General features: G+C 42.6%; 1 protein-coding gene across 4 annotated transcripts in view; it reads right to left on the reverse strand.

The window, feature by feature from the left end:
• hdac11 (histone deacetylase 11) overlaps positions 1-19,849 on the reverse strand; it is a 120,116-nt gene that overhangs the window by 58,434 nt on the left and 41,833 nt on the right. For all 4 annotated transcript variants that reach the window (XM_069939800.1, XM_069939801.1, XM_069939799.1 and 1 more), the window contains exons 6-8: positions 13,316-13,358; positions 10,736-10,812; positions 3,793-3,855 (exon numbers count right to left, since the gene is read on the reverse strand). In XM_069939800.1, the coding sequence (XP_069795901.1) occupies positions 3,793-3,855; positions 10,736-10,812; positions 13,316-13,358 (183 nt within the window). The remainder of the gene's footprint in view (positions 1-3,792; positions 3,856-10,735; positions 10,813-13,315; positions 13,359-19,849) is intronic.

Raw genomic sequence — 19,849 nt, forward strand, 5'->3', positions numbered from 1 at the left:
ATAAAAATGTCTATTTCTTCTCGGTCATAGATGAATACTCCTGTTTTCCATTCACCATCCTTTGCCCTGGCACTTCCACCGCTTCCGTTATCAAGGCACTGGGGCAGATCTTCACCATGTTTGTATACCTGGCCTTCATCCACAGCAACCGGGGGTCCAGCTTCATGAGTGAGGAGCTGCATCAGTACCTGCATCGTGGCTACTCCAGAGGCAATAGGCAGGTGGAATGTGAAAATGGAGTAATCTGAAAAGCAGTTCTCCTGGCCCTGAAATCAAAAGGCTGGTCCATGCCATACGGTCGCTCTTGTGCATGGCTACCAATCAGACCCCTCGCGTATGCCTTTTCTCCTTTCCTAGGAAATCGGTGACCGGTATCTCCCTGCCAGTATGGCTGACTACTCCGGTACTCCTCTGCAAACACATGAGGACCCACAAATCTGACCCCAAGTCAAGCAGGTGCACCTCCTCTATTCAAACCCAAATTAGGCCTAGGCCAGGTACCCCATTGGACATGAGGACACCGTCTCGACCATGGACCTGGCACCAGCAGGGGCCTAACCCTGTCACCCCAGGCACCCCTGGCCGATCCAAGATCCCCTGGGAGCCAATGCCCTTTCTCCGCCTCTCCAGAGGGCCCTATTCCCCGTGAACCTGCCCTACACCTACACCCCAACTCTGCCACAAACCATCTTGCCTACACCACTAGCTGCCCTGGCCACCCCTGACCCAGCTAACCCTCATGCGGCCCTGCCCCTACTGCCCAGTGACCAGGAACTTGAACTGCAACGGTCCCAGAGGCATAGATGACCGCCAGACCAGCTGAATCTGTAGATACTACACGGTACTGAGAACACTGCCCTATCCCCTGGACTCATTTTAAGAAGGAGGTGCATGTGGTGATACAACCATTATACTGGCTGGACTCCTATCAGGCTGTCAATCACCAGCCCGTATAAAGACTTGAGACAGCCCCTTTGGGGACAGTCAGACACGTGGAGCCAGCAAAATACTAAGACTGGTGGTACAAGTTTAAGCTAATTAAAGCATGTTGTACAGTCTGTGGACTTTGCATCAGAATTATTCACACAGCAGTGCTCACAATTATATAATTGATTGTTGGCGTACTACTATCTACAGTTTCTACAGCAGCCACAGATATTACAACAGACTTCCAGTGCCCCCATTGTGCTAGACTCTCTGCGATTCCCGACTGGGACTGCAGTGTCACCTTTGTGTCCACAGATGAAGTGCACAACAATGTATTTTCTTCGAATCAAAGGACTATCATTAATAATATCTACCATGAAACCTTTGTTGCAAAAATGCCGATACACATTGAACAGGCTTATTCAAGCCTGCCACAATATTTTGTATCTGATTGCTTCATGTATCCCTCTTCATTATAATGTTAAATGATATTGCAACAATCTAAACAAACTGAAAATGCAACTATCACTCAATACACAATAAATACCAGTACATTGCCAAGAAGTAAACATAATCTAACAAAGTATAACATCTTTTCAGGTAAATTTAAAAAAACACACATGGCTGTTCAAGATAAAAAGCTATTTAATTACAAATTTTTCTTTCACTGGTTAACGATTTAACATTACGATTTCTGTGAGATGGAAATTGGAAACTTATCAAGAAGCTGTTCTTCCATTATAGTCCATAATGAATCGAGGGAAAATTGACCTCACAAGAAATTTTAATACTGTTATTGAATTACACATTGCCTTTTTAATGTTGCAATAAAATCCACACCAATTATCATTTATTATTTTACAAATCAATCCTATGATCAGCTTCTGAGTTCATCTATGAATTGCCAGCAAGATGGATTATTTCCCCAAGAACAGCTAGCCAATACCACACTTAACGTTCAGGGCAAGGCCACAACATTATGCAATTGCATTATTATCCTCCCTACTTCCCTATGCATTACTTACTTAGCAATGTAATGCAGTATTATCTTTCTTTTATAAAGTGCAGTTTAATATTGATTTGATATATGAGAATAATAAGTAAATTGAAAACATTGTTCTGGAAGGTTGAAATGTGAGTGTTAGAAAAAAAAACCCTCAGGTAATATTGGACAATGAGTTTTTCCCCCCAAAAGGCTTGCTTCCTGAAAAAAATAATGGGGGATTATGATAGACAACTTCCATCTGAACACAAAGATAATGTCAGATTTGTTGGATAACGTAGGAAGTTGGAGAAATATTACACTAACTTTTATTGAATTCAGCATGTTTAATCGCATAATGATGCTGACACATTTTGTGTGAGTTCAACTGACCTAAAAATGTTTGGCTCCTGATTTTTGTTTGTACTCTGCATCTGGTGCCTCTCGTGCAAGGATCCAACAATAGATGGCCAGCATTGATGGATTTCAATAGCCCTGATCCCACTTTTCGATGGTCGCAATGTCCAGGTGAAACCTTTCACCATGTTCAAAACTGACTGCACCAAGATCAGCAGGGAAGACATCCAAGTACAAATGCAGAAAATGCATTTTTAGCTTCATGCTACACTTCATGATTTTGCATGCTCAAAAGGCTTAAAATATGACAGAAAAATCACCAAAAAAGGTATCGGAGAGGAACTTTTAAGGTGATTTTCGTGTAAAATACACCCAGAAGTGTTCAGAAAGCAAAAATCCTCATAGTCCAGTGTATCAATGCATTTCACAAAAGTCAAGAAGTGGATTGCTCCCAGTGGCACAATGGGGCTGCTGGTGGGTCTACTGCCCCACAGCTCCAGTGACTCGGGTCCGATCAGGACTTCCTTCACCGTCTACATGCAGTTGGTCTATGCCAGCCATTCACCCCCCACACCTGGCCCACTCAGGGACACATTTCAGGGAGATAATGGACTGAAACGATAAAATAATTCTTATATAATCATTTGGAAAGAAGTACAGAAGAGACCAATTAATCTTGACTGCTTCACAGGGAAGCAGCCCCATAGCCTTTGAGCAGAGTCTGAAGAGAGACATAGCCAAAAAGGTGTTGAGAATGGCTGGTCTACATAACCCCCTGTTTCCCCCCAAGCCCTCCAGCTCACTCCCACATTTAAAGTTGTGCAGGTGGTAGAATCTGGGAGGAGCCAATGGAAAAGCAGGAGTGGCATGGCTGAATGCTGGATGTTCAGTGGAGCATAAGGCCTGATTCTGTGCTCTTTGACTTTGCGACTACACCTCCTCCAGGGAAGGACAAACAGAGCTATAAATTGCCACGCCAGGCTAAAGAAATTAGAGGAAAAGTTAAAATGGGATGATCAGCCACATTAATGGCACATCCAGGCAACATGAAAATCAAGCAATTGGGCCATGCCCGAAACTTGCAGACATTAATATGGCTGTTTAAAAATGCAGATCAAAATTCTACACAATTTGTAGGAATCTGATAGGAAAGTTTAGGTGCAAATAGCTCCAGCTTATGTTATGTACATTCAACCAATTAATTCCAGGCAATGAGTACTTGTTCTTATGTAATTAATTAGATTGTTGTAAGACAGTTGGCTCCACGCACATTACTTCCTTCCTCTTCCAACCCCACATCATTAGCACGCATAATCTCAGACCTGACTCAAAGACAGCATACATGTCTATGCATTTGGTCAATACTGAGTTTAAAGTATAGGTAATTTCCCTACACCACTTTATTATTCACTCCTTCACATTTAGAAAACAATTCTCTCAACAAGTCAGTTCTCTGCTTTACTTCATAAAGTAATTGGATGAAAACAGAACAGTCGGTTGCAAAAAAATAATTGGTGGTAAATTACCTGGTGTGCATCTAAATCAATGATCATAGCCTTGGATACTCCTTCCACTCTCTCGAACAAAAACTGAAGTAAGAAATAGTCAGAATTACTTTTCAGGAAGGCTAAAATTGTTGCATAATTTTAAAACTAGAATTACTGCACACATCACAAGCTTTCAGGAATTAGGACATTTTTAATCAATGTAGTGAAGGAGAACTTTAAACTATCGGTACAAGGCACGTGAAAAGGATCAGATATGGTTGACTATTCATTATTTATAATTGATACTGACTTTGAAAATGGCTCATCGGATTTGAATAAATTGGAAGAAATTTCAACAAGAAACCTTCTCTCCATATGTAATTTTAAACATTTAAAAATATTTGGTCACAGTGCAACCTTATGGAAAATGATATTTTAAACATCAAATAAAGTGTTCAAGAACAACAGGAACTGACACCTTACATGTTGCCCCATGGGCCGCAGAATGACAAATCTGTACACCAGTAGCAGTAAATCACGAGGTAATTGCCAGCATTCAGCTTTTGCATTCTTATCAGCATTAACCTAAAAAGGACACTCAGGTAGGATCTATTTGCATAAACAACTGCTCTACTCTGCCTAAACAATGCATGAAAATTCTAGGCCTCCAAATGCCGTTAATAATTGTTATATTTCCATTGTCTGGAATATCTGTGAAATCTGAATGAGAACTATCAATATACTTCAGAACATTTTCACAGGCTTAGGAATTTCAAAACTCAGATCTTCATACAACAAAGTAAAACAGGAACATTACTGTAACAGTGTGTGGCAAGTTCAAAACAAGCACCAAGGCTGAAAAGGACTGGTACTGAAATTTATATCTGCAGTCCAATTTTACATTCAGGGTATGATTTCAAAGTTCAGTTACTGCTGTCACAAACATCCAAGACCATAAAAAAAGGAAGATAAAAGAGACACAAGAAACTGTAGGCGTTGGAATCTAGAGCAAAGAAACAAACTAATGGAGGAACTCAGCTGGCTGGAGCAGCATCTGTGGGGCAGGGGCAAGGAAATGCTAATGTTTGGGTCGAGACCTGCATCAGGACTGAGAATCAATGGGGAAGATAAACAATGTAGGAGAGAGGAAGGGTAAAGAATGGGCCAGTAGCAACAATCCTTGCTCCACCTGTCACTTATTGATCCCTGTTGCTTCTCTCTATCTACTAGGTAGAATAATAATCTATATTCACGATAATGCAAGATAGGCTCTGCGTTGATGCAACCACCGGCCTACTGCAGAGCTAACCTTTGTACCTGCAGAAGACCACTTGGGAGGCTGACTCCACCTGGCCGGCTGTCAATCAACTGACCTGGATATAGGCCTTGAGCCGGCCCCTCCCGGGCCAGTCGCATGTGGAACCATTGAGACTGAAACTGTGGAGTACAAGATTTTAAGTGGATTAAAGTCTGTAGTACAGTCTTTCTGTTTTGTGTCTGCCTGCTGCACACCACAATTTAATCCACTTAAAAATTTAAAGACCGTAGAGAAGTTCGTCATCATCGGGATTCTGGAAATCTACCCCCAACACCCGGATGCCCCGGCGCACTTCGGGATCTGAAAGCATGAGACTGAGGTGATCATCCAGACGCAGGCTGAGGTAATTAACACGAACCAGAAATGCCTCATGGTACTCCGCACTAAATTGGGCCCCCACGCTTTCCAAGCCATCAGAGACTGCTCGAAATATGAAGCTGCGATGGCCATACTGGAAAACATGTACAAGCCCCCAACGAACGTGCTCTACGCCCGGTACCTGCTCAGCATCAAGGTGCAGCAGCCAGGTGAGATGGAAGATGTCTATCTGGGGGCTCTGTGTGAGCTACCTCACCCATGCCTGAGTGAGACTGGGGTGACTGAAGGGGAGGTGGAGCACACTGGTCCAGAACACCACCTTTTCCCTCCCCCCCGAGGCGCAAGCAGCTTTCACTCATATCAGACAGGACATCACTGATGCCACGATGCATGCCGTGGACGAGGACACCCCATTACAGGTGGAGTGAAATGCCTCTGATGTTGCCCTCGCGGCCACCCTCAACCAAGGGCGCCGACCCATGGCCTTCTTTTCCAGGACCCTCCACAGTTCCGAGCTCAGACACTCTGCCATTGAAAAGGAGGACCAGGTGATCGTGGAAGTGGTCCACTACCTGGCAGTCAGGTTTAACCTCCTCACCAACCCACACACAGTGGCTTTCATGTTCAGCCACAGCCATAAGGGCAAGATCAAGAATGATAAGATCTTGCGCTGGAGAGTTGAGCTGGCCACATTCAGATATGACATCCAGTACAAACTGGGGAAGTTCAATGACTCCCCCGATGCCCTGTCCAAGACCTGTACCAGCGTGCAGTCTGACCAACTGCAGACGCTGCACGACACCCTTTGTCACATGCCTGTATCACTTCATTAAGTCCCGGAACCTCCCTTTCACCGTGCAAGAAGTCCAGACCATGACAGAGTCATGCAGGGTCTGTGCGGAGTGTAAACCGCGCTTCTTCCACCCACCTCAGGCCCATATTGTCAAGTTCACTCAGCCCTTCGAATGACTTAGCATCGACTTCAAGGGCCCCCTGCCTTTCATGAAAGAACGTCGACTTCCTATAAGTTGTAGACGAACACTTCCATTTTCCCTCCGCCATCCCTTGTCCTGACACTTCCACAGGCACTAACGCAGATCTTCACCATGTTTGGATTCCCGCCATTGATCCACAGTGATTGGGGGTCAAGCTTCATGAGTGAGGACTGCATCAGTACCTCGTAGCGCGAGGCATTGGAATTAATTGCACAACTAGCTACAACCCCAGGGGTAATGGGCAGGTGGACTGCAAAAACAGGGTGATCTGGAAGGCAGTCCTCCTGGCCCTGAGGTCCAAAGGCTGGTCCATTGACTACTGGCAAGAGGCACTCCCCACCATTGGGTCGCTCTTGTGCACGGCCACTAATCAGATCCCTCATGAGCGCCTTTTCTCAGGAAATTTGCGACTGGTGTCTCCCTCCCAATGTGGCTAATGTCTCCGGGGCTGGTGCTCCTCCACACATACAAGTAAACTCACAAGTCTGACCCCCTGGTCGAACAGGTGCTCCTTTTCCATTCGAACCCGGATTATGCCTACATCAGGTACCCCAATGGACGCGAGGACACCATCTCGACCAGGGATCTGGCACCAGCAGGGACCCTACCCCCCCATTATCATGAGTACCTCACCTAACCTCCCCACCATGGGTACCCTTGGCCCACTCAGGATTCACCGGGAGCTGACCTCCTTCCTCCGCCTCTCCAGAGGGCCCCACTCCTCGCAGACCAGACCCAAGCAGCCACCCCTTCGCTGCCAGACACCACCCCACCCACACTGCCGCCCTCCAGGCCCAGCCAACCCTCAGGCAACACCCCCCCCCCGACCTTTGACCAGGAGCCAATCCTGCGACGGTCTCAGAGGCACAGACAGCCGCCAGACCACCTGAACTTGTAAGATACAACCCGGCACCATTCCACACCACCCCCCTACCAAGATTTATTTTAAGAAGGGGGTGAATGTGGTGGTACAATCACCAGTCTACTGCAGAATGTGACCTTTGTACCTGCAGGAAGACCATCTGGGAGGCTGCCTCCACCTGGCCAGCTGTCAATCACCGACCTGGATGTAGACTATAAGACGACTCCTCCTGGCCAGTCACATGTGGAGCCATTGCAACTGAAACTGCTGTACAAAACTTTAAGTGGATTAAAGCCTGTAGTAGTCTTTCTTTTTTGTGTCTGCCAGCTGCACCACATTGCACCACAGGGTCAAAGGACAAAAAGGTTACCAACATGGAATGTATAACTGTAACTAACTGGTTACAATTCTTCTTCTTCTTTGGCTTGGCTTCGCGGACGAAGATTTATGGAGGGGGTAAATGTCCAGGCTCGTTTGTGGCTGACAAGTCCGATGCGGGACAGGCAGACACGGTTGCAGTGGTTGCAGGGGAAAATTGGTGGGTTGGGGTTGGGTGTTGGGTTTTTCCTCCTTTGTCTTTTGTCAGTGAGGTGGGCTCTGCAGTCTTCTTCAAAGGAGGTTGCTGCCCGCCAAACTGTGAGGCGCCAAGATGCATGGTTTGAGGTGATATCAGCCCACTGGCGGAGGTCAATGTGGCAGGCACCAAGAGATTTCTTTAGGCAGTCCTTGTACCTCTTCTTTGGTGCACCTCTGTCTTGGTGGCCAGTGGAGAGCTCGCCATATAACACGATCTTGGGAAGGCGATGGTCCTCCATTCTGGAGACGTGACCCACCCAGCGAGGCTGGATCTTCAGCAGCAGGTTACAATTATTGCAGTGAAAAATCAGAAGCCTCATTCATTACCTTCATTAAATGATGTGGAAATGAAATGTTGTTTCAGAACTTCAAAATGTGAATATTTAAATGACTCCCACAATCAATGCAAAACAGCAATCTAAATATTACCAAGCTGAGCAGGTCATGAAGGTGTCATCCCCTAACGCTGCCCTGACAGTGCATTTAATGTTCTGTAAAGATCTGGTCAGTATGCCACAGGAAGATTCAAAGTTCAAGAGTTCAGTCTGATCCCAGGTGACTTTACAGTCACCTTTACAGTCTCTGGACTTTACAGGAAAGTTGTGGAAAAAAAATTGGGATGTCTCAGCTTTCAAAAAAAACACAAATTTAAAAGTTGACAGAATAAAGAGGTTAGAAAATACCTAGGATACATCTTCAAAGTGAATCATGACACAAGGGTAGCAAAAACACAATGCTTGAATCAAGTGTGTACACCATAGTTTAATCAAATATGCAGAACATTTTGAATGAAAGCATCAATGTTTTCATCATCATAAAATTGAAGCAACTCTATGAATAGATATCTGGGTAGGAAAAGTGAAAACAAAGACAAATGATAGGAGAATAAAAGCTTTTCTTTGGATAAAAGACTGGTCAAATGGCTTTCTGTATTCAATTTTATACTTGACTAAGATCAACTAATTACACACTGCAGCGAAGGTTAATTCATTACACACTTTGCAGCTAAAGCAATGAAGCTTGTATATTTTGTGGACGTTTACTCACTCCATTAAGGATATCTATAAGAGGCGGGATCTCAAAACACCAGCCTCCATCCTCAAGGACCTCCACCACCCAGGCCATGCCCTCTTCTCACTGCTACCGTCAGGAAGGAGTTACAGGAGCCTGAAGACGAACACCCAATGTGACCCAATGTTCTCCTCCACCATCAGATTTGGTTTATATCCATCTAACCCCCTCCCCTCCAAATGTCTTTTGAATGTTATAATTGTACCGGCTTCTAAAGCTTCCTCCCGCTATTCACGTTCCAAGCGAAATATCTTTGAAACATTACAATTATTCCTGCATCTACTACTACTTCTGGCAGCTCATTCCATTACTCAACATCTTCATTGTGAATTTATATGTTTACTAACGTGATTTTCATTTCACTCAAGTTACCCAAGTGTTAATATTTTTTGAAGGTTTTTAATAATTTATTTTTCAATAGCTTCAAACATTTATGCATATATCTGTTTTACCAAAATTCAGAAGGATTATTTTGATAGCTTGGTTTGATTTGCAGTCCAGTTGATTTCAACCCCAGAACCATATGATGGCTTTTACACCTGGATGCCTCTGCCCCAGTACGAGGTTGCGCTACCCAAGAAGGAACACCATAACTGCATTCTATGATCTCCACAAGTCACGTTCACTATTACTTCTACATCAGCAACAACAACAGGTAGTTCACTGGTAACTGCATATTCTAAGCAAATATAAAATTTACAGAAACAAAATTGATTCCAAAATGGATTCCAAGATTCATAAAATCAGGCCAAATACAAAAAAAAGTGTTGAAGAACTGATAGGACATTGAAATGAGCCAGAAATGAGCCAGTAGTTCACGGACTACTGCTCAGGTAGAAAGTATAGAAACCTGAAGACCTGCACCTCCAAGTTCAAGAATTTTTACCTGGACCCCAAGAAAACCTACATCAGGCTGTAGTTCACGGATTACTGCTCAGGTAGAAAGTATAGAAACCTGAAGACCTGTACCTCCAAGTTCAAGAATTTTTACCTGGACCACAAGAAAACCTACATTAGGCTGTAGTTCACAGACTACTGCTCAGGTAGAAAGTATAGAAACCTGAAGACCTGTACCTCCAAGTTCAAGAATTTTTACCTGGACCACAAGAAAACCTACATTAGGCTGTAGTTCACAGACTACTGCTCAGGTAGAAAGTATAGAAACCTGAAGACCTGTACCTCCAAGTTCAAGAATTTTTACCTGGACCACAAGTAAACCTACATCAGTTCACGGACTACTGCTCAGGTAGAAAGTATAGAAACTTGAGACCTGTACCTCCAAGTTCAAGAATTATTTTTCCCAATGGCTATCAGGCTCTTGAACCTCCCCTTTTTCTATGATTCATGGGCTGCTCTGACAGCACCAATAGATTTTCTGCTCTATTGTCATTTCAATTTTTTTTCTTGCGTTACGGTAACTGTGAATTTTTATTATCTATTAATCTTTTGTATTTTTTATATCTTATTAATGTAGTTTAATGTACAATATTGTAGTTTTTTAAAAAAAAATAAGTAGCTGTTTGGCTGCCGCAAGAATTTTGGTGCATATAGGCATTGTGCAATGTGTATATGACCACAAAATCATTAACATTATCAATTCTCATTGTGAAGGTCAACCTAAGCTGATCTCAAATTTGAAAGTAATTGGAACGTTCATTTCTTTGAGAATCTTACGTCAAAAATATTTCTATTTACATTCTATTATATTAATCACTGAATACATTTAATATTCAAAACATATTCAAATAACAAGCATTGCCTCAAAAAGATACAATTTATTTATATATTTTAAAATCTAGTTTTCAAATCTAATTTAATGAGAAAACGGCAAATTATTCTCACCTTAATTGCCAAAGTTATGTCAGCATAAATACAAAACCCTCCTCCTTGGTCACTTGAGCAATGATGGAAGCCACCACCTAATAGAAGGAAAGCGCCATTGTTAATGTATCATCTATATAAATGATCTTCATCAATGGCCAATTCGTGTCCGACACACAAATGTATAAATAACACAAGGTGACTGAATCAACTGAGAAAATGAAAAAGTAATCAATACAACGTAGGGAGGAGTGCTTACACTCAATATCTAAAACAAATCTTTTAAGTTATCAAAATGAATTAAGTGGGTAGAGCCATGAAGGATTGATGGGCTTTGAACAAGGAGTAAAACTACATAACCACATGCATGCAGTGATATGTCTTAAGCTTAATTAAACAGTCAGTCACCAAATATGGATCAGAGGCTCATTTCCAAAGCCTGATGGAGTGCTGCATTGTTACATGTGGGCTTTCAGAGAGGACATTAAACTGGAAATATCTATCCTTTTCGGTTAATGCAAGAGATTCTATGGTCCTCTTCAAAGCTGAGCAAGGGAGTTTGCTAAGGCAGCATTTATCCTTAACTAATTTTTATCATTTATTGGTCCACTATCTTCAGACCCTTATCTGAGGGATATCTCTACATTACAACAAAGACTATTCTTTGGTAGTTCATTTCTTTTGGACATGCTGAGGAAGTAAAAAAAAAAAATGCATGATAAATGCCGTTCTTCCTCTTCATTTTTTACAGAAAAGTTTAACGAATATCTTTTTCATAATTTGTGGTGAAAACATAGTTTTTAGAGAAATGTCTAAAAATGATGCGACTCAAATCATTAAGCATACTTTACTTGGAGCCTGGCTGCTTCAAATACTTAACGTAGTACAGGTATTCTGAATAAGTTTCCAAGAGAAAAAAAAATCTTCAATAATCATAGTGTGTTGCCACCACACTCCCTCTGAGATGCACCACGATGCAAATGACCTATGCATAAAATTATAGAAATCAGGTGCAGAAGTAAGCAATTCATCCTTTCGGGCTTGTTTCACTCCAGTACCCTATTCTGACTTTATTTCCTTTTGTCATTAGGGCCACAACCAACTCACTTTTGAACATATCTAATAAATAATAAAGTGGCATCAGTTTTGAATGATGCAAGGGAAATTCTTTGCTTCTTATAAACTTTAATGATAACTGAAATTGTCACATGTGCTTCTTATCCCTCAAAACACTAATGTCAATAAAATGACTTTTTTTTTAATTTACAATTGCTTGTAAAGGAAAATAGGGTCATTTTCATCACTAGTGAAATTAACAAATACAGTAAATGGTTTCAAACTTATTATCAAATAATCATGCACATTCTACCGATCTCGTTTCCACCACTCTTCATTAGAATATTTAAAGAAATTACCAGCTACTACAGGTAGTCCCTGACTTGTTGCACTTACGACCATCCACTCATACGACCGAATTTTTAAAAAAAATATTTACAGATACATAAAAAAATATTAAAATGTATGCCTTTTATGTTGTATTTGACAAACAAAAACAGGGATACAGGGGATGTAAGAGCCAAAATGAGCATCCTTACCTTGTTAGTCGGCATTCTGGGGTCCCAGGGCTGAGAGCGACCATCTTGATTCTTGCGCGCAAGCCTTTGGTAGGTGCATGCACGGTGAGTTTGCGTATTGGAGTTCAATTGGCATATGCACGAGAGTTAAGGATGTGAATTCAATATCGTCAGTGCGCTTAACTCTCTCACATGCACCAACCTAACTCCACTATGCGAACCTACCGTGCATGTGCAGTGGTGTGCGTTTTGGAGTTCGGCTGGCATATGCGCAAGAGTTAAGGATGCAACTTCAATATCATCGGGGCGCTCAACTCTCCTGCATGCACCAACTGAATTCCAGTACACAAACCCACCGAAGGCTCGCGCGTTTGCCAACTCAAGATTCGCACTTGTGCACAGGAATCAAGATGGCCCCGCTCAGCACCGGGGCGCTGACTAACAAGGTAAGCATGGACCAGAATGCAGAAAGCTTTCCCAAGGTTGATCGACAGATTCCGGAAGCTTTCAGTTGTTGTCGTCAAATGTATGATGAAAAATATATTTAATTAAAAAGTTTGCTTTAAGACTTAGGCACTTCACACGCATGGGCACAATTCCGACCTGCATCCATTCCAAGATACGACCAATTCTTCGGTCCCCATTACTGTTATAAGTTGGGGACTACCTGTATTACGAGTCTGGTAGTAACTTTAGTCATTTGCTGGGTATATTGCAAGACTAATAACCTGCGATGTCAAGGTGACAGAGGTCTGCTTTTAAAATTCATTACTCAGCATACAGAACAACAAGGACAGCAGAAAAATCTAATGCAAACTATTTGCAATAACATAAAGTTTCATGTTACCCAGACTAACATCGTATTAGAAACACTACTTTTGTAATATAATTTATCAAGGATATTTAGCTAAATGACTGGTGAACTATTCCATGTAGCACTTTAGTAGTCCTGATAGTGGGTCCATAGTAAATAAAAATGCACGCACACTTGGACTCCAAATAGTTTCATCAATTTACTGCTACCTACCAACATTGATTGCCCATCCTCGTTCAATAGCAAGTTTCCCAGCCTAAATGTTGGAAAGAAATGATGTCAGTAATTATTGCAGTGAAGTTTATATGAATTAAATGAATCAAATGTTTAACAGTAATTTACAAAGGCTACAAAAGAGTTTTAACTACAGCATGTGGTCATTATTAAGTTTAAAAATAAATCATCATCCACCATCTATTTATTAGTTCCAAAAAAATACAACAAATTTCAAATATCACACACAAGATATTAATCAGTCACATTCATTTATTCAGAATGATTAAAGCCTGCCATGTCTGAGTTGTCTCTTCAGAAGGAATCATTTATATAGCCCCCATTCCTGCAAGTTCTTTTGGAATCTTTCCACCACTTTTTTTTTCAAATTTCCACAATCCACTGTACAAAATAATATGCCATCTCATTTCTAAATCTTTTAGCAAAGATTTTCAATCCCAGATAATTGATGGATTTATTTGAGAAATAGTTTATTCTTATTGTGTCTTTGAAATTCCCTGTATTCTTGAAAAATTATTGCGTATCTCTTAACTCTCACTGTTCTAGAAATAAAAACTTTTCTCACCTTTGAAAGATGTGAGCACAAACCAAATTCAGTAAGACATTAAATCCAATAGATCCTCTCCACTCTTCCCCCGCCCGTCCACTATTCGACAACAATGAGCATAAAATGGTTCAAGAAATAAATGAAAGCATGCCCTGTGAAATCCCAAGGCTGGGAGTTTCCATCATAGTTCTAAGTTAAAACTATTTGTAATCACCATTCAAGGTTATCAATTATATTCAAGTCACTGCAAAGCTGAAATCAATGATTGCAATGCAAGTTGCAAGATTACCAACTCCGGAAAGTATAAAACAAGTTTCAGAGATGACAGTTCTTTCTGAATTGTAAATACTGCAATTAAACAGACAATACTTATTATTGGGCAATCAATATACAAAACCTTACATTTTGGTTATATTATAATAACCATGAGCATTGTCCAATATGGATCTTACTGGAATCTAATTCTGTTACAAATCTTTCTCTCATCTCTCTTCTTGGATCCTCACTTACTATTTTTTTAGATAAATTAACCAATAATCCAGTGGTTAAACATATTTTGAAGATATGGACACAATTTAGAAAACATTTTGGTTTAATGAGATTTTCTCTTTCTAGTCCTTTTTTTCCCCTAATTATTTCTTTAAACCTTCCATGATTGATGTAACAAAGGATGATATCGATTGGGCATTAAATCTTTTAAAGATTTATTTGTCAAGAGGAGTCTCGCTTCCTTTGAACAACCTTCAGTTAAATACAGTCTACCAAATATTTATTCTTTTCGTTATCTACAGATTAGAGATTTCTTATGATCTCAAATACATTCACTTCCTAAGAGAACTGATAATAATTTAATTGAAGTAATTTTTAATATACAACCTTTCTTAATGGTTCAATATCTAACATTTATGCTACATTGTTGGGAATAAGAGAGGCTCCCTTAGATAAAATTTAAAAAGCCTGGGAACAGAACCTACAGCTTTGAATTTCTGAAGAAACTTTGAATGTAATTTTCAAATTGGTTAATACCTCTTCTTTATGTGCCCACCACACTCTCCTACAATTTAAAGTGGTCCATAGGGTTCACATGTCCAAAGTCAAACTATCTTGTTTTTATGTGGATGTATCTCTTCATTGTGATAAATGCAATAATGCAGATGCTTCATGAATTCATATGTTCTCGACATGCCAGAGTCTTGAGAAATATTGAAACGAAGTATAGTAAACTTTGTTAACTTTTTAAATTTAATTTTAATCCCAATCCCCTGTTTTTATTTGGTATTGTTGGAGAGAGTAACATAACTTTAAAGGGATCTGAGCTGCATGTATTCGCTTTTAGTTCTCTTATGGCAGGGCGGGCAGTGTTGCTCAGATGGAGAGATGCTATCCCGCCTAATCCTGCTCAATGGCAGAGTGATGTCATGTCATGTTTAAATTTAGAGAAGATTAGGTGCTCAATTTCCAATTTGAATTTAAATTTTCAATCACTGTGGGGACCTGTTTTGAATTACTTTTATAATCTTTGATTTGTTATGAAGGTAAAAATGTTGACTAATGAGGTAATTTATCATTATGATAAGAATTCTGTCTTCTTTTTTCTGGTTAAACAGCTTCTTTCTTGGTAGAGGGTTAAATTTTCCTTTTTTTTTAAAATAATAAAATATCAGGATGTTGCAACAGTGCCACAGAGGGAAATGAAGGAAGAGAAAATGATCAGACGTTGTCGAGTCAAAATTCCGTAAAAGTCGTTACTCAGTCCCCTGCTGCTTTTGAAAACCGCACATTCCTAATGACGTCATCGCATTGTGAAGTCACGATGTCACTCGGTACCTCCCAAGCCGGTTCAATTCAGCCTCCGGTGAGCTGCTGCCTGACCCCCACCCACCCAGAACCAGTGATAGGAGGCAAAACCTCTGGTCCCATTACTGTCCACCACTCTTGGGTGGTCGTCCGCGCCTTCGCATTGGGGGACGTGGCAAGAGCCAAGCAAGGTCAAGATGAGGGGGCTTTTGTCGGTCAATCGTAAATGTCCCTGAATGCCCCTAGTGTCCAATACACAAGTTGTACCATGGTTTTGTAGCACTCTGAAGGGGCCCTCATACAGCCTCTTGTAAGAGTGGCCAGTGTGCTCCTCTACTCACAACACAAATTTACAGTCCTGGAATTCCTTTGGGATGAAGAGCAACACTTGCCTTGACATGGGAACTGGGGCCAATTTTTCAAGCTCCTCCTGCAGTCTGCCTAAGACTTCAGTCGCTGGCACCTCCTGTCCGTGTGCTGTGGGCATGAACTCCCTACGTACAATGAGCGGGGCACCATAAACCAACTCAGCAGATGAGGAGTTGAGATCCTCCTTGGGTGCCGTTCTTATTCCCAAGAGGATTCAGGACTGCTCGTCTGTTCAATCAGGTCCTTGGAGGTGGGCCATCAGGGAAACCTTCATGTGCCTATGGAACTGCTCCGCCAGGCCATTCGACTACGGGTGGTAGGCTGACATGTTGTAGAATTGCATTCCCAGCAGTCGCGACAAAACGTCCCATGGTGCAGAGGTAAACTGTGGGCATGTGTGGGAGGTGACATGTGTGGGTAGGCTGAACCGAGATAAACAGGCAGAAATAAAAGCTCTTGGTGCGTGAATCAGTCGAAGAGTTCGTCATAGGAACTGCCTCCAGCCACCTAATGAACCTGTCGGTGACCGTTAACAAGTTCGTGACACTGGAAGCGGGCCAACAATTTCGACGCACACATGGTCAAACCTGCGCTGCGGTGGCTGGAAAGGCTGAAGTGGCACCTTCATGTGCCTTTGCAGTTTTGCAGATTGACGGTCTGCATATCTTTGCCCTGTACATGACCTGCTTTTTGAGTCCATGCCATACAAACTTGTCAGCAATCAGGTGGACTATCGCTTGAATGGAGGGGTGGGACAGTCCGTGAATGGCATCGAAAACGTAATGTCTCCACACAGCAGAGATTATAGGGCGAGGCTGAGCTGTGGAAACGTCGCCCAGGAGAGTGGTACCTTATAGCCCAAAGACTACACACTCGAGTTGCAGGCTCATGACAGCAGTTCTATAAGCTGGGAGTTTGTCATCCTGGCACTGAGCCTTAGTATGCTGCGTGTAGTCTACACCCGTAGAGAGGGCATGAATGAACTGCTTGAACAAAGGAGCGGGACAGGGCATCAGCCACCACATTACTCTTACTGGAGAGGTGTTTAATCCTGATTGAAAACTGTAAGATAGGTGGTGTTACTGGCGGGCTGACCAGGGAACTGATGCCTTCACGAAGGTGAATGTAAGCAATTTGTGGTCAGTAAAAACCGTAAAGTCCCTGCCTTCCAAAAAAAAAAAGCAGAAGTATCTGACCACGAGGTACAGCATCAGCAGTTCCCTATTGAATGTGCTGTATTTCATTTCTGGAGGGCGGAGGTACCTACTAAAAAAACGCAAGAGGCTTCCATTGTCCATTGGTGTACTGTTCCAAGACCGCACCTATTGCCGTGTCGGACATGTCTATCGTCAAGGTGGTTGGTGCATCTATTTGTGGATGGACCAGCAAGGTTATCTTTGCTAGGGCATCTTTGGCCTGCTGGAATGCTACCATCATCTCCTTTGTCCACTCGAGTTCTTTGGCATCGCTGGATGGGAGGTCAAAGAGGGGTTTCATAATATGAGCTGCAGACGGTAAAAAGTGACAATAGAAAATGACCATCCCCACAAATTCCTTGAGTCCTTTGATGGTATCAGGCCTTGCAAATTTGAGGATGGCTTCCACCTTGCTAGGCAATGGAACAACACCCCGGCTGTTGATCTGATGTCCCAAAAACTCGACAGAGGATGGCCTGAATTTGCACTTGGCAGGGTTCACAGTTAGCAAACTCCTGTAGGCGGCGGCAGAGTTAACACAGATGCTGTAGGAGCTCTTTGTGGGAGTGGCTGGTGACAAGTATGTCATCCAAGTATACGAAAAGGAAGTCCATGCCACGTCCCACCGTGACCATCAGTCGCTGGAATGTTTGTGCAGCATTTTTGAGCCTAAAAGGCATTCTCAAAAATTCGAAGAGGCTGAACAGTGTTATGATGACGGTGTTGGGCACATCCTCTGGGTTTACAGATACTTTGGTGGTACCCATGCACCAAGTCAATTTTAGAAAGTATCCTGGTCCCATGAAGATTAGCTGTAAAGTCCAGTACATGGGGTACAGGGTAGTGATCTGCAGTGGTAGCGTCGTAATCCCCACAAGGTTTCTAGCCTCCCATGCCTTTGGGCACCATATGTAGCAGGGAAGCCCACGGGCTATCAGACCTGCATATGATTCCAAGTTCCTCCATTTTGTAGAACTTGTTTTGCAAACTGCAACTTGTTGGGAGGCAGGCATCGGGCTCGGGCGTGTAGAGGAGGTCCTTGGGTGAGGATGTGGTGTGCAGTGCCACGTTTGGGTGTGGCAGTGGAGAACTTGGGAGTGACAATGTCCTGAAACTCTACAAGAAGTTTGACAAATTCGATGTTCGAGTACTTGATGGCGTCTAGGTGCGGAGCGGGTAGTTTGGCTTTTTCAAGGCAGAAAGTCTGGAACATTGTGGTGTTCACCAACCGGCACCCTGTGAAGTCCACCATCAGTGAATGGGTTCTGAGGAAATCGGCACCCAGGTACAGCTGGGACACAGCAGCAAGAATGAACTTCCATGTGAACTTATTGCTGCCGAATTTCAGGGGTATAGTTCGTGTGCCATACGTACATATCAAACTGTTATTCACTGTAGTGAGCGCCGGACCCGCACTTCTGGTACGGGTGCCAAAGACCAAAAGAGGAAGAGCACTAACCTCCACACCTGTGTTGACTAGAAATTTGCACTGGGAGAGATCATCCCAGACATGGAGTAAGCTTTAATGGTGGCCAAACACTGTTAGCGATGACTGACCATGGTGTTTTCCCAGAAAAGTGCAAGGGGGAGGGGGTTGGCACTAGCGAGTTCCAGCACCCCAGTGTTGATGGTAAAAACACCAGGTGGTTGTCACATTCATGCTTGTCCGGGGAACATGCACCTTTGTCACCAGTACTCGTGGAGCCTTGTGCCTTGCTGTTGAACATGCCACAGAATGTCTGCATGGGCAGCCACTGTTCGAGAGTTATCAAAGTCCTTGTCAGCCAACGTGAGGCTGATGTCTTCTGGCATATGGTCTAAAAACAACTGCTCAAAGAGCAAGAAAGGCCTATAGCTGTTTGTCAGTGCCAACATGTCATTCATAAACTCTGAAGGGGCTCAGCCCCCCAGGCCATTGATATGGAGGAGTCGTGCAGCTCACTCGTGTTGTGAGAGTCCGTAAATCGGGAGAAGGAAGGGTTTTAGGGCTTCGTACTTGCTGAGAGCTGGTAGGTCCCGAAAGAAATCCACTGTGTCCTGGTCAAAGGCAGTTACCACATGATATTACTTAGTGGCGAATGTGGAACTGCACCTCAGCCTTCCCGAACCAAACTTCAGCTTGAGTGGTCCAAAAGACAGGTAGTTTGAGCGAAACTGCTGCATTGTTCATGTCGGGTCCAAAATCCGTTTGGGCCCGTCGGGGTCACCAATGTAGTAAATGTGTTGCAGTGTGAAACGAAGATCAAGAAAATGATCAGACGTAGTCGAGTCGAAACATCGTTTACTCAAACAGTCACCTGCAGCTTTTCAAACCCCGCATGTTCCAAATGACATCACTCGGAACCTGCCGAGCCGGATCGATTCAGCCTCTGGTGAGTCGTTACAAATGCAATATAATCTGTTTAATATGTGGGCCACCTTGGATGAAATGATATGATTTAAGTGTAATATATCTCTTTGAATTTTAACATATGTACTCTGTAATTTTGGATGTGAAATTTCAGTTAATAAAAATATTGAAAAAGAACTAGACAATTCCACAATTTAGCACCAAACAATGATCATTTGCTCTGGTCTAAAAAATGCAAGACAATGTTGCAAGTA

This window comes from Narcine bancroftii, chromosome 5, assembly GCF_036971445.1.
Source record: "Narcine bancroftii isolate sNarBan1 chromosome 5, sNarBan1.hap1, whole genome shotgun sequence".
In the NCBI taxonomy this organism is placed as follows: Eukaryota; Metazoa; Chordata; class Chondrichthyes; order Torpediniformes; family Narcinidae; genus Narcine; species Narcine bancroftii.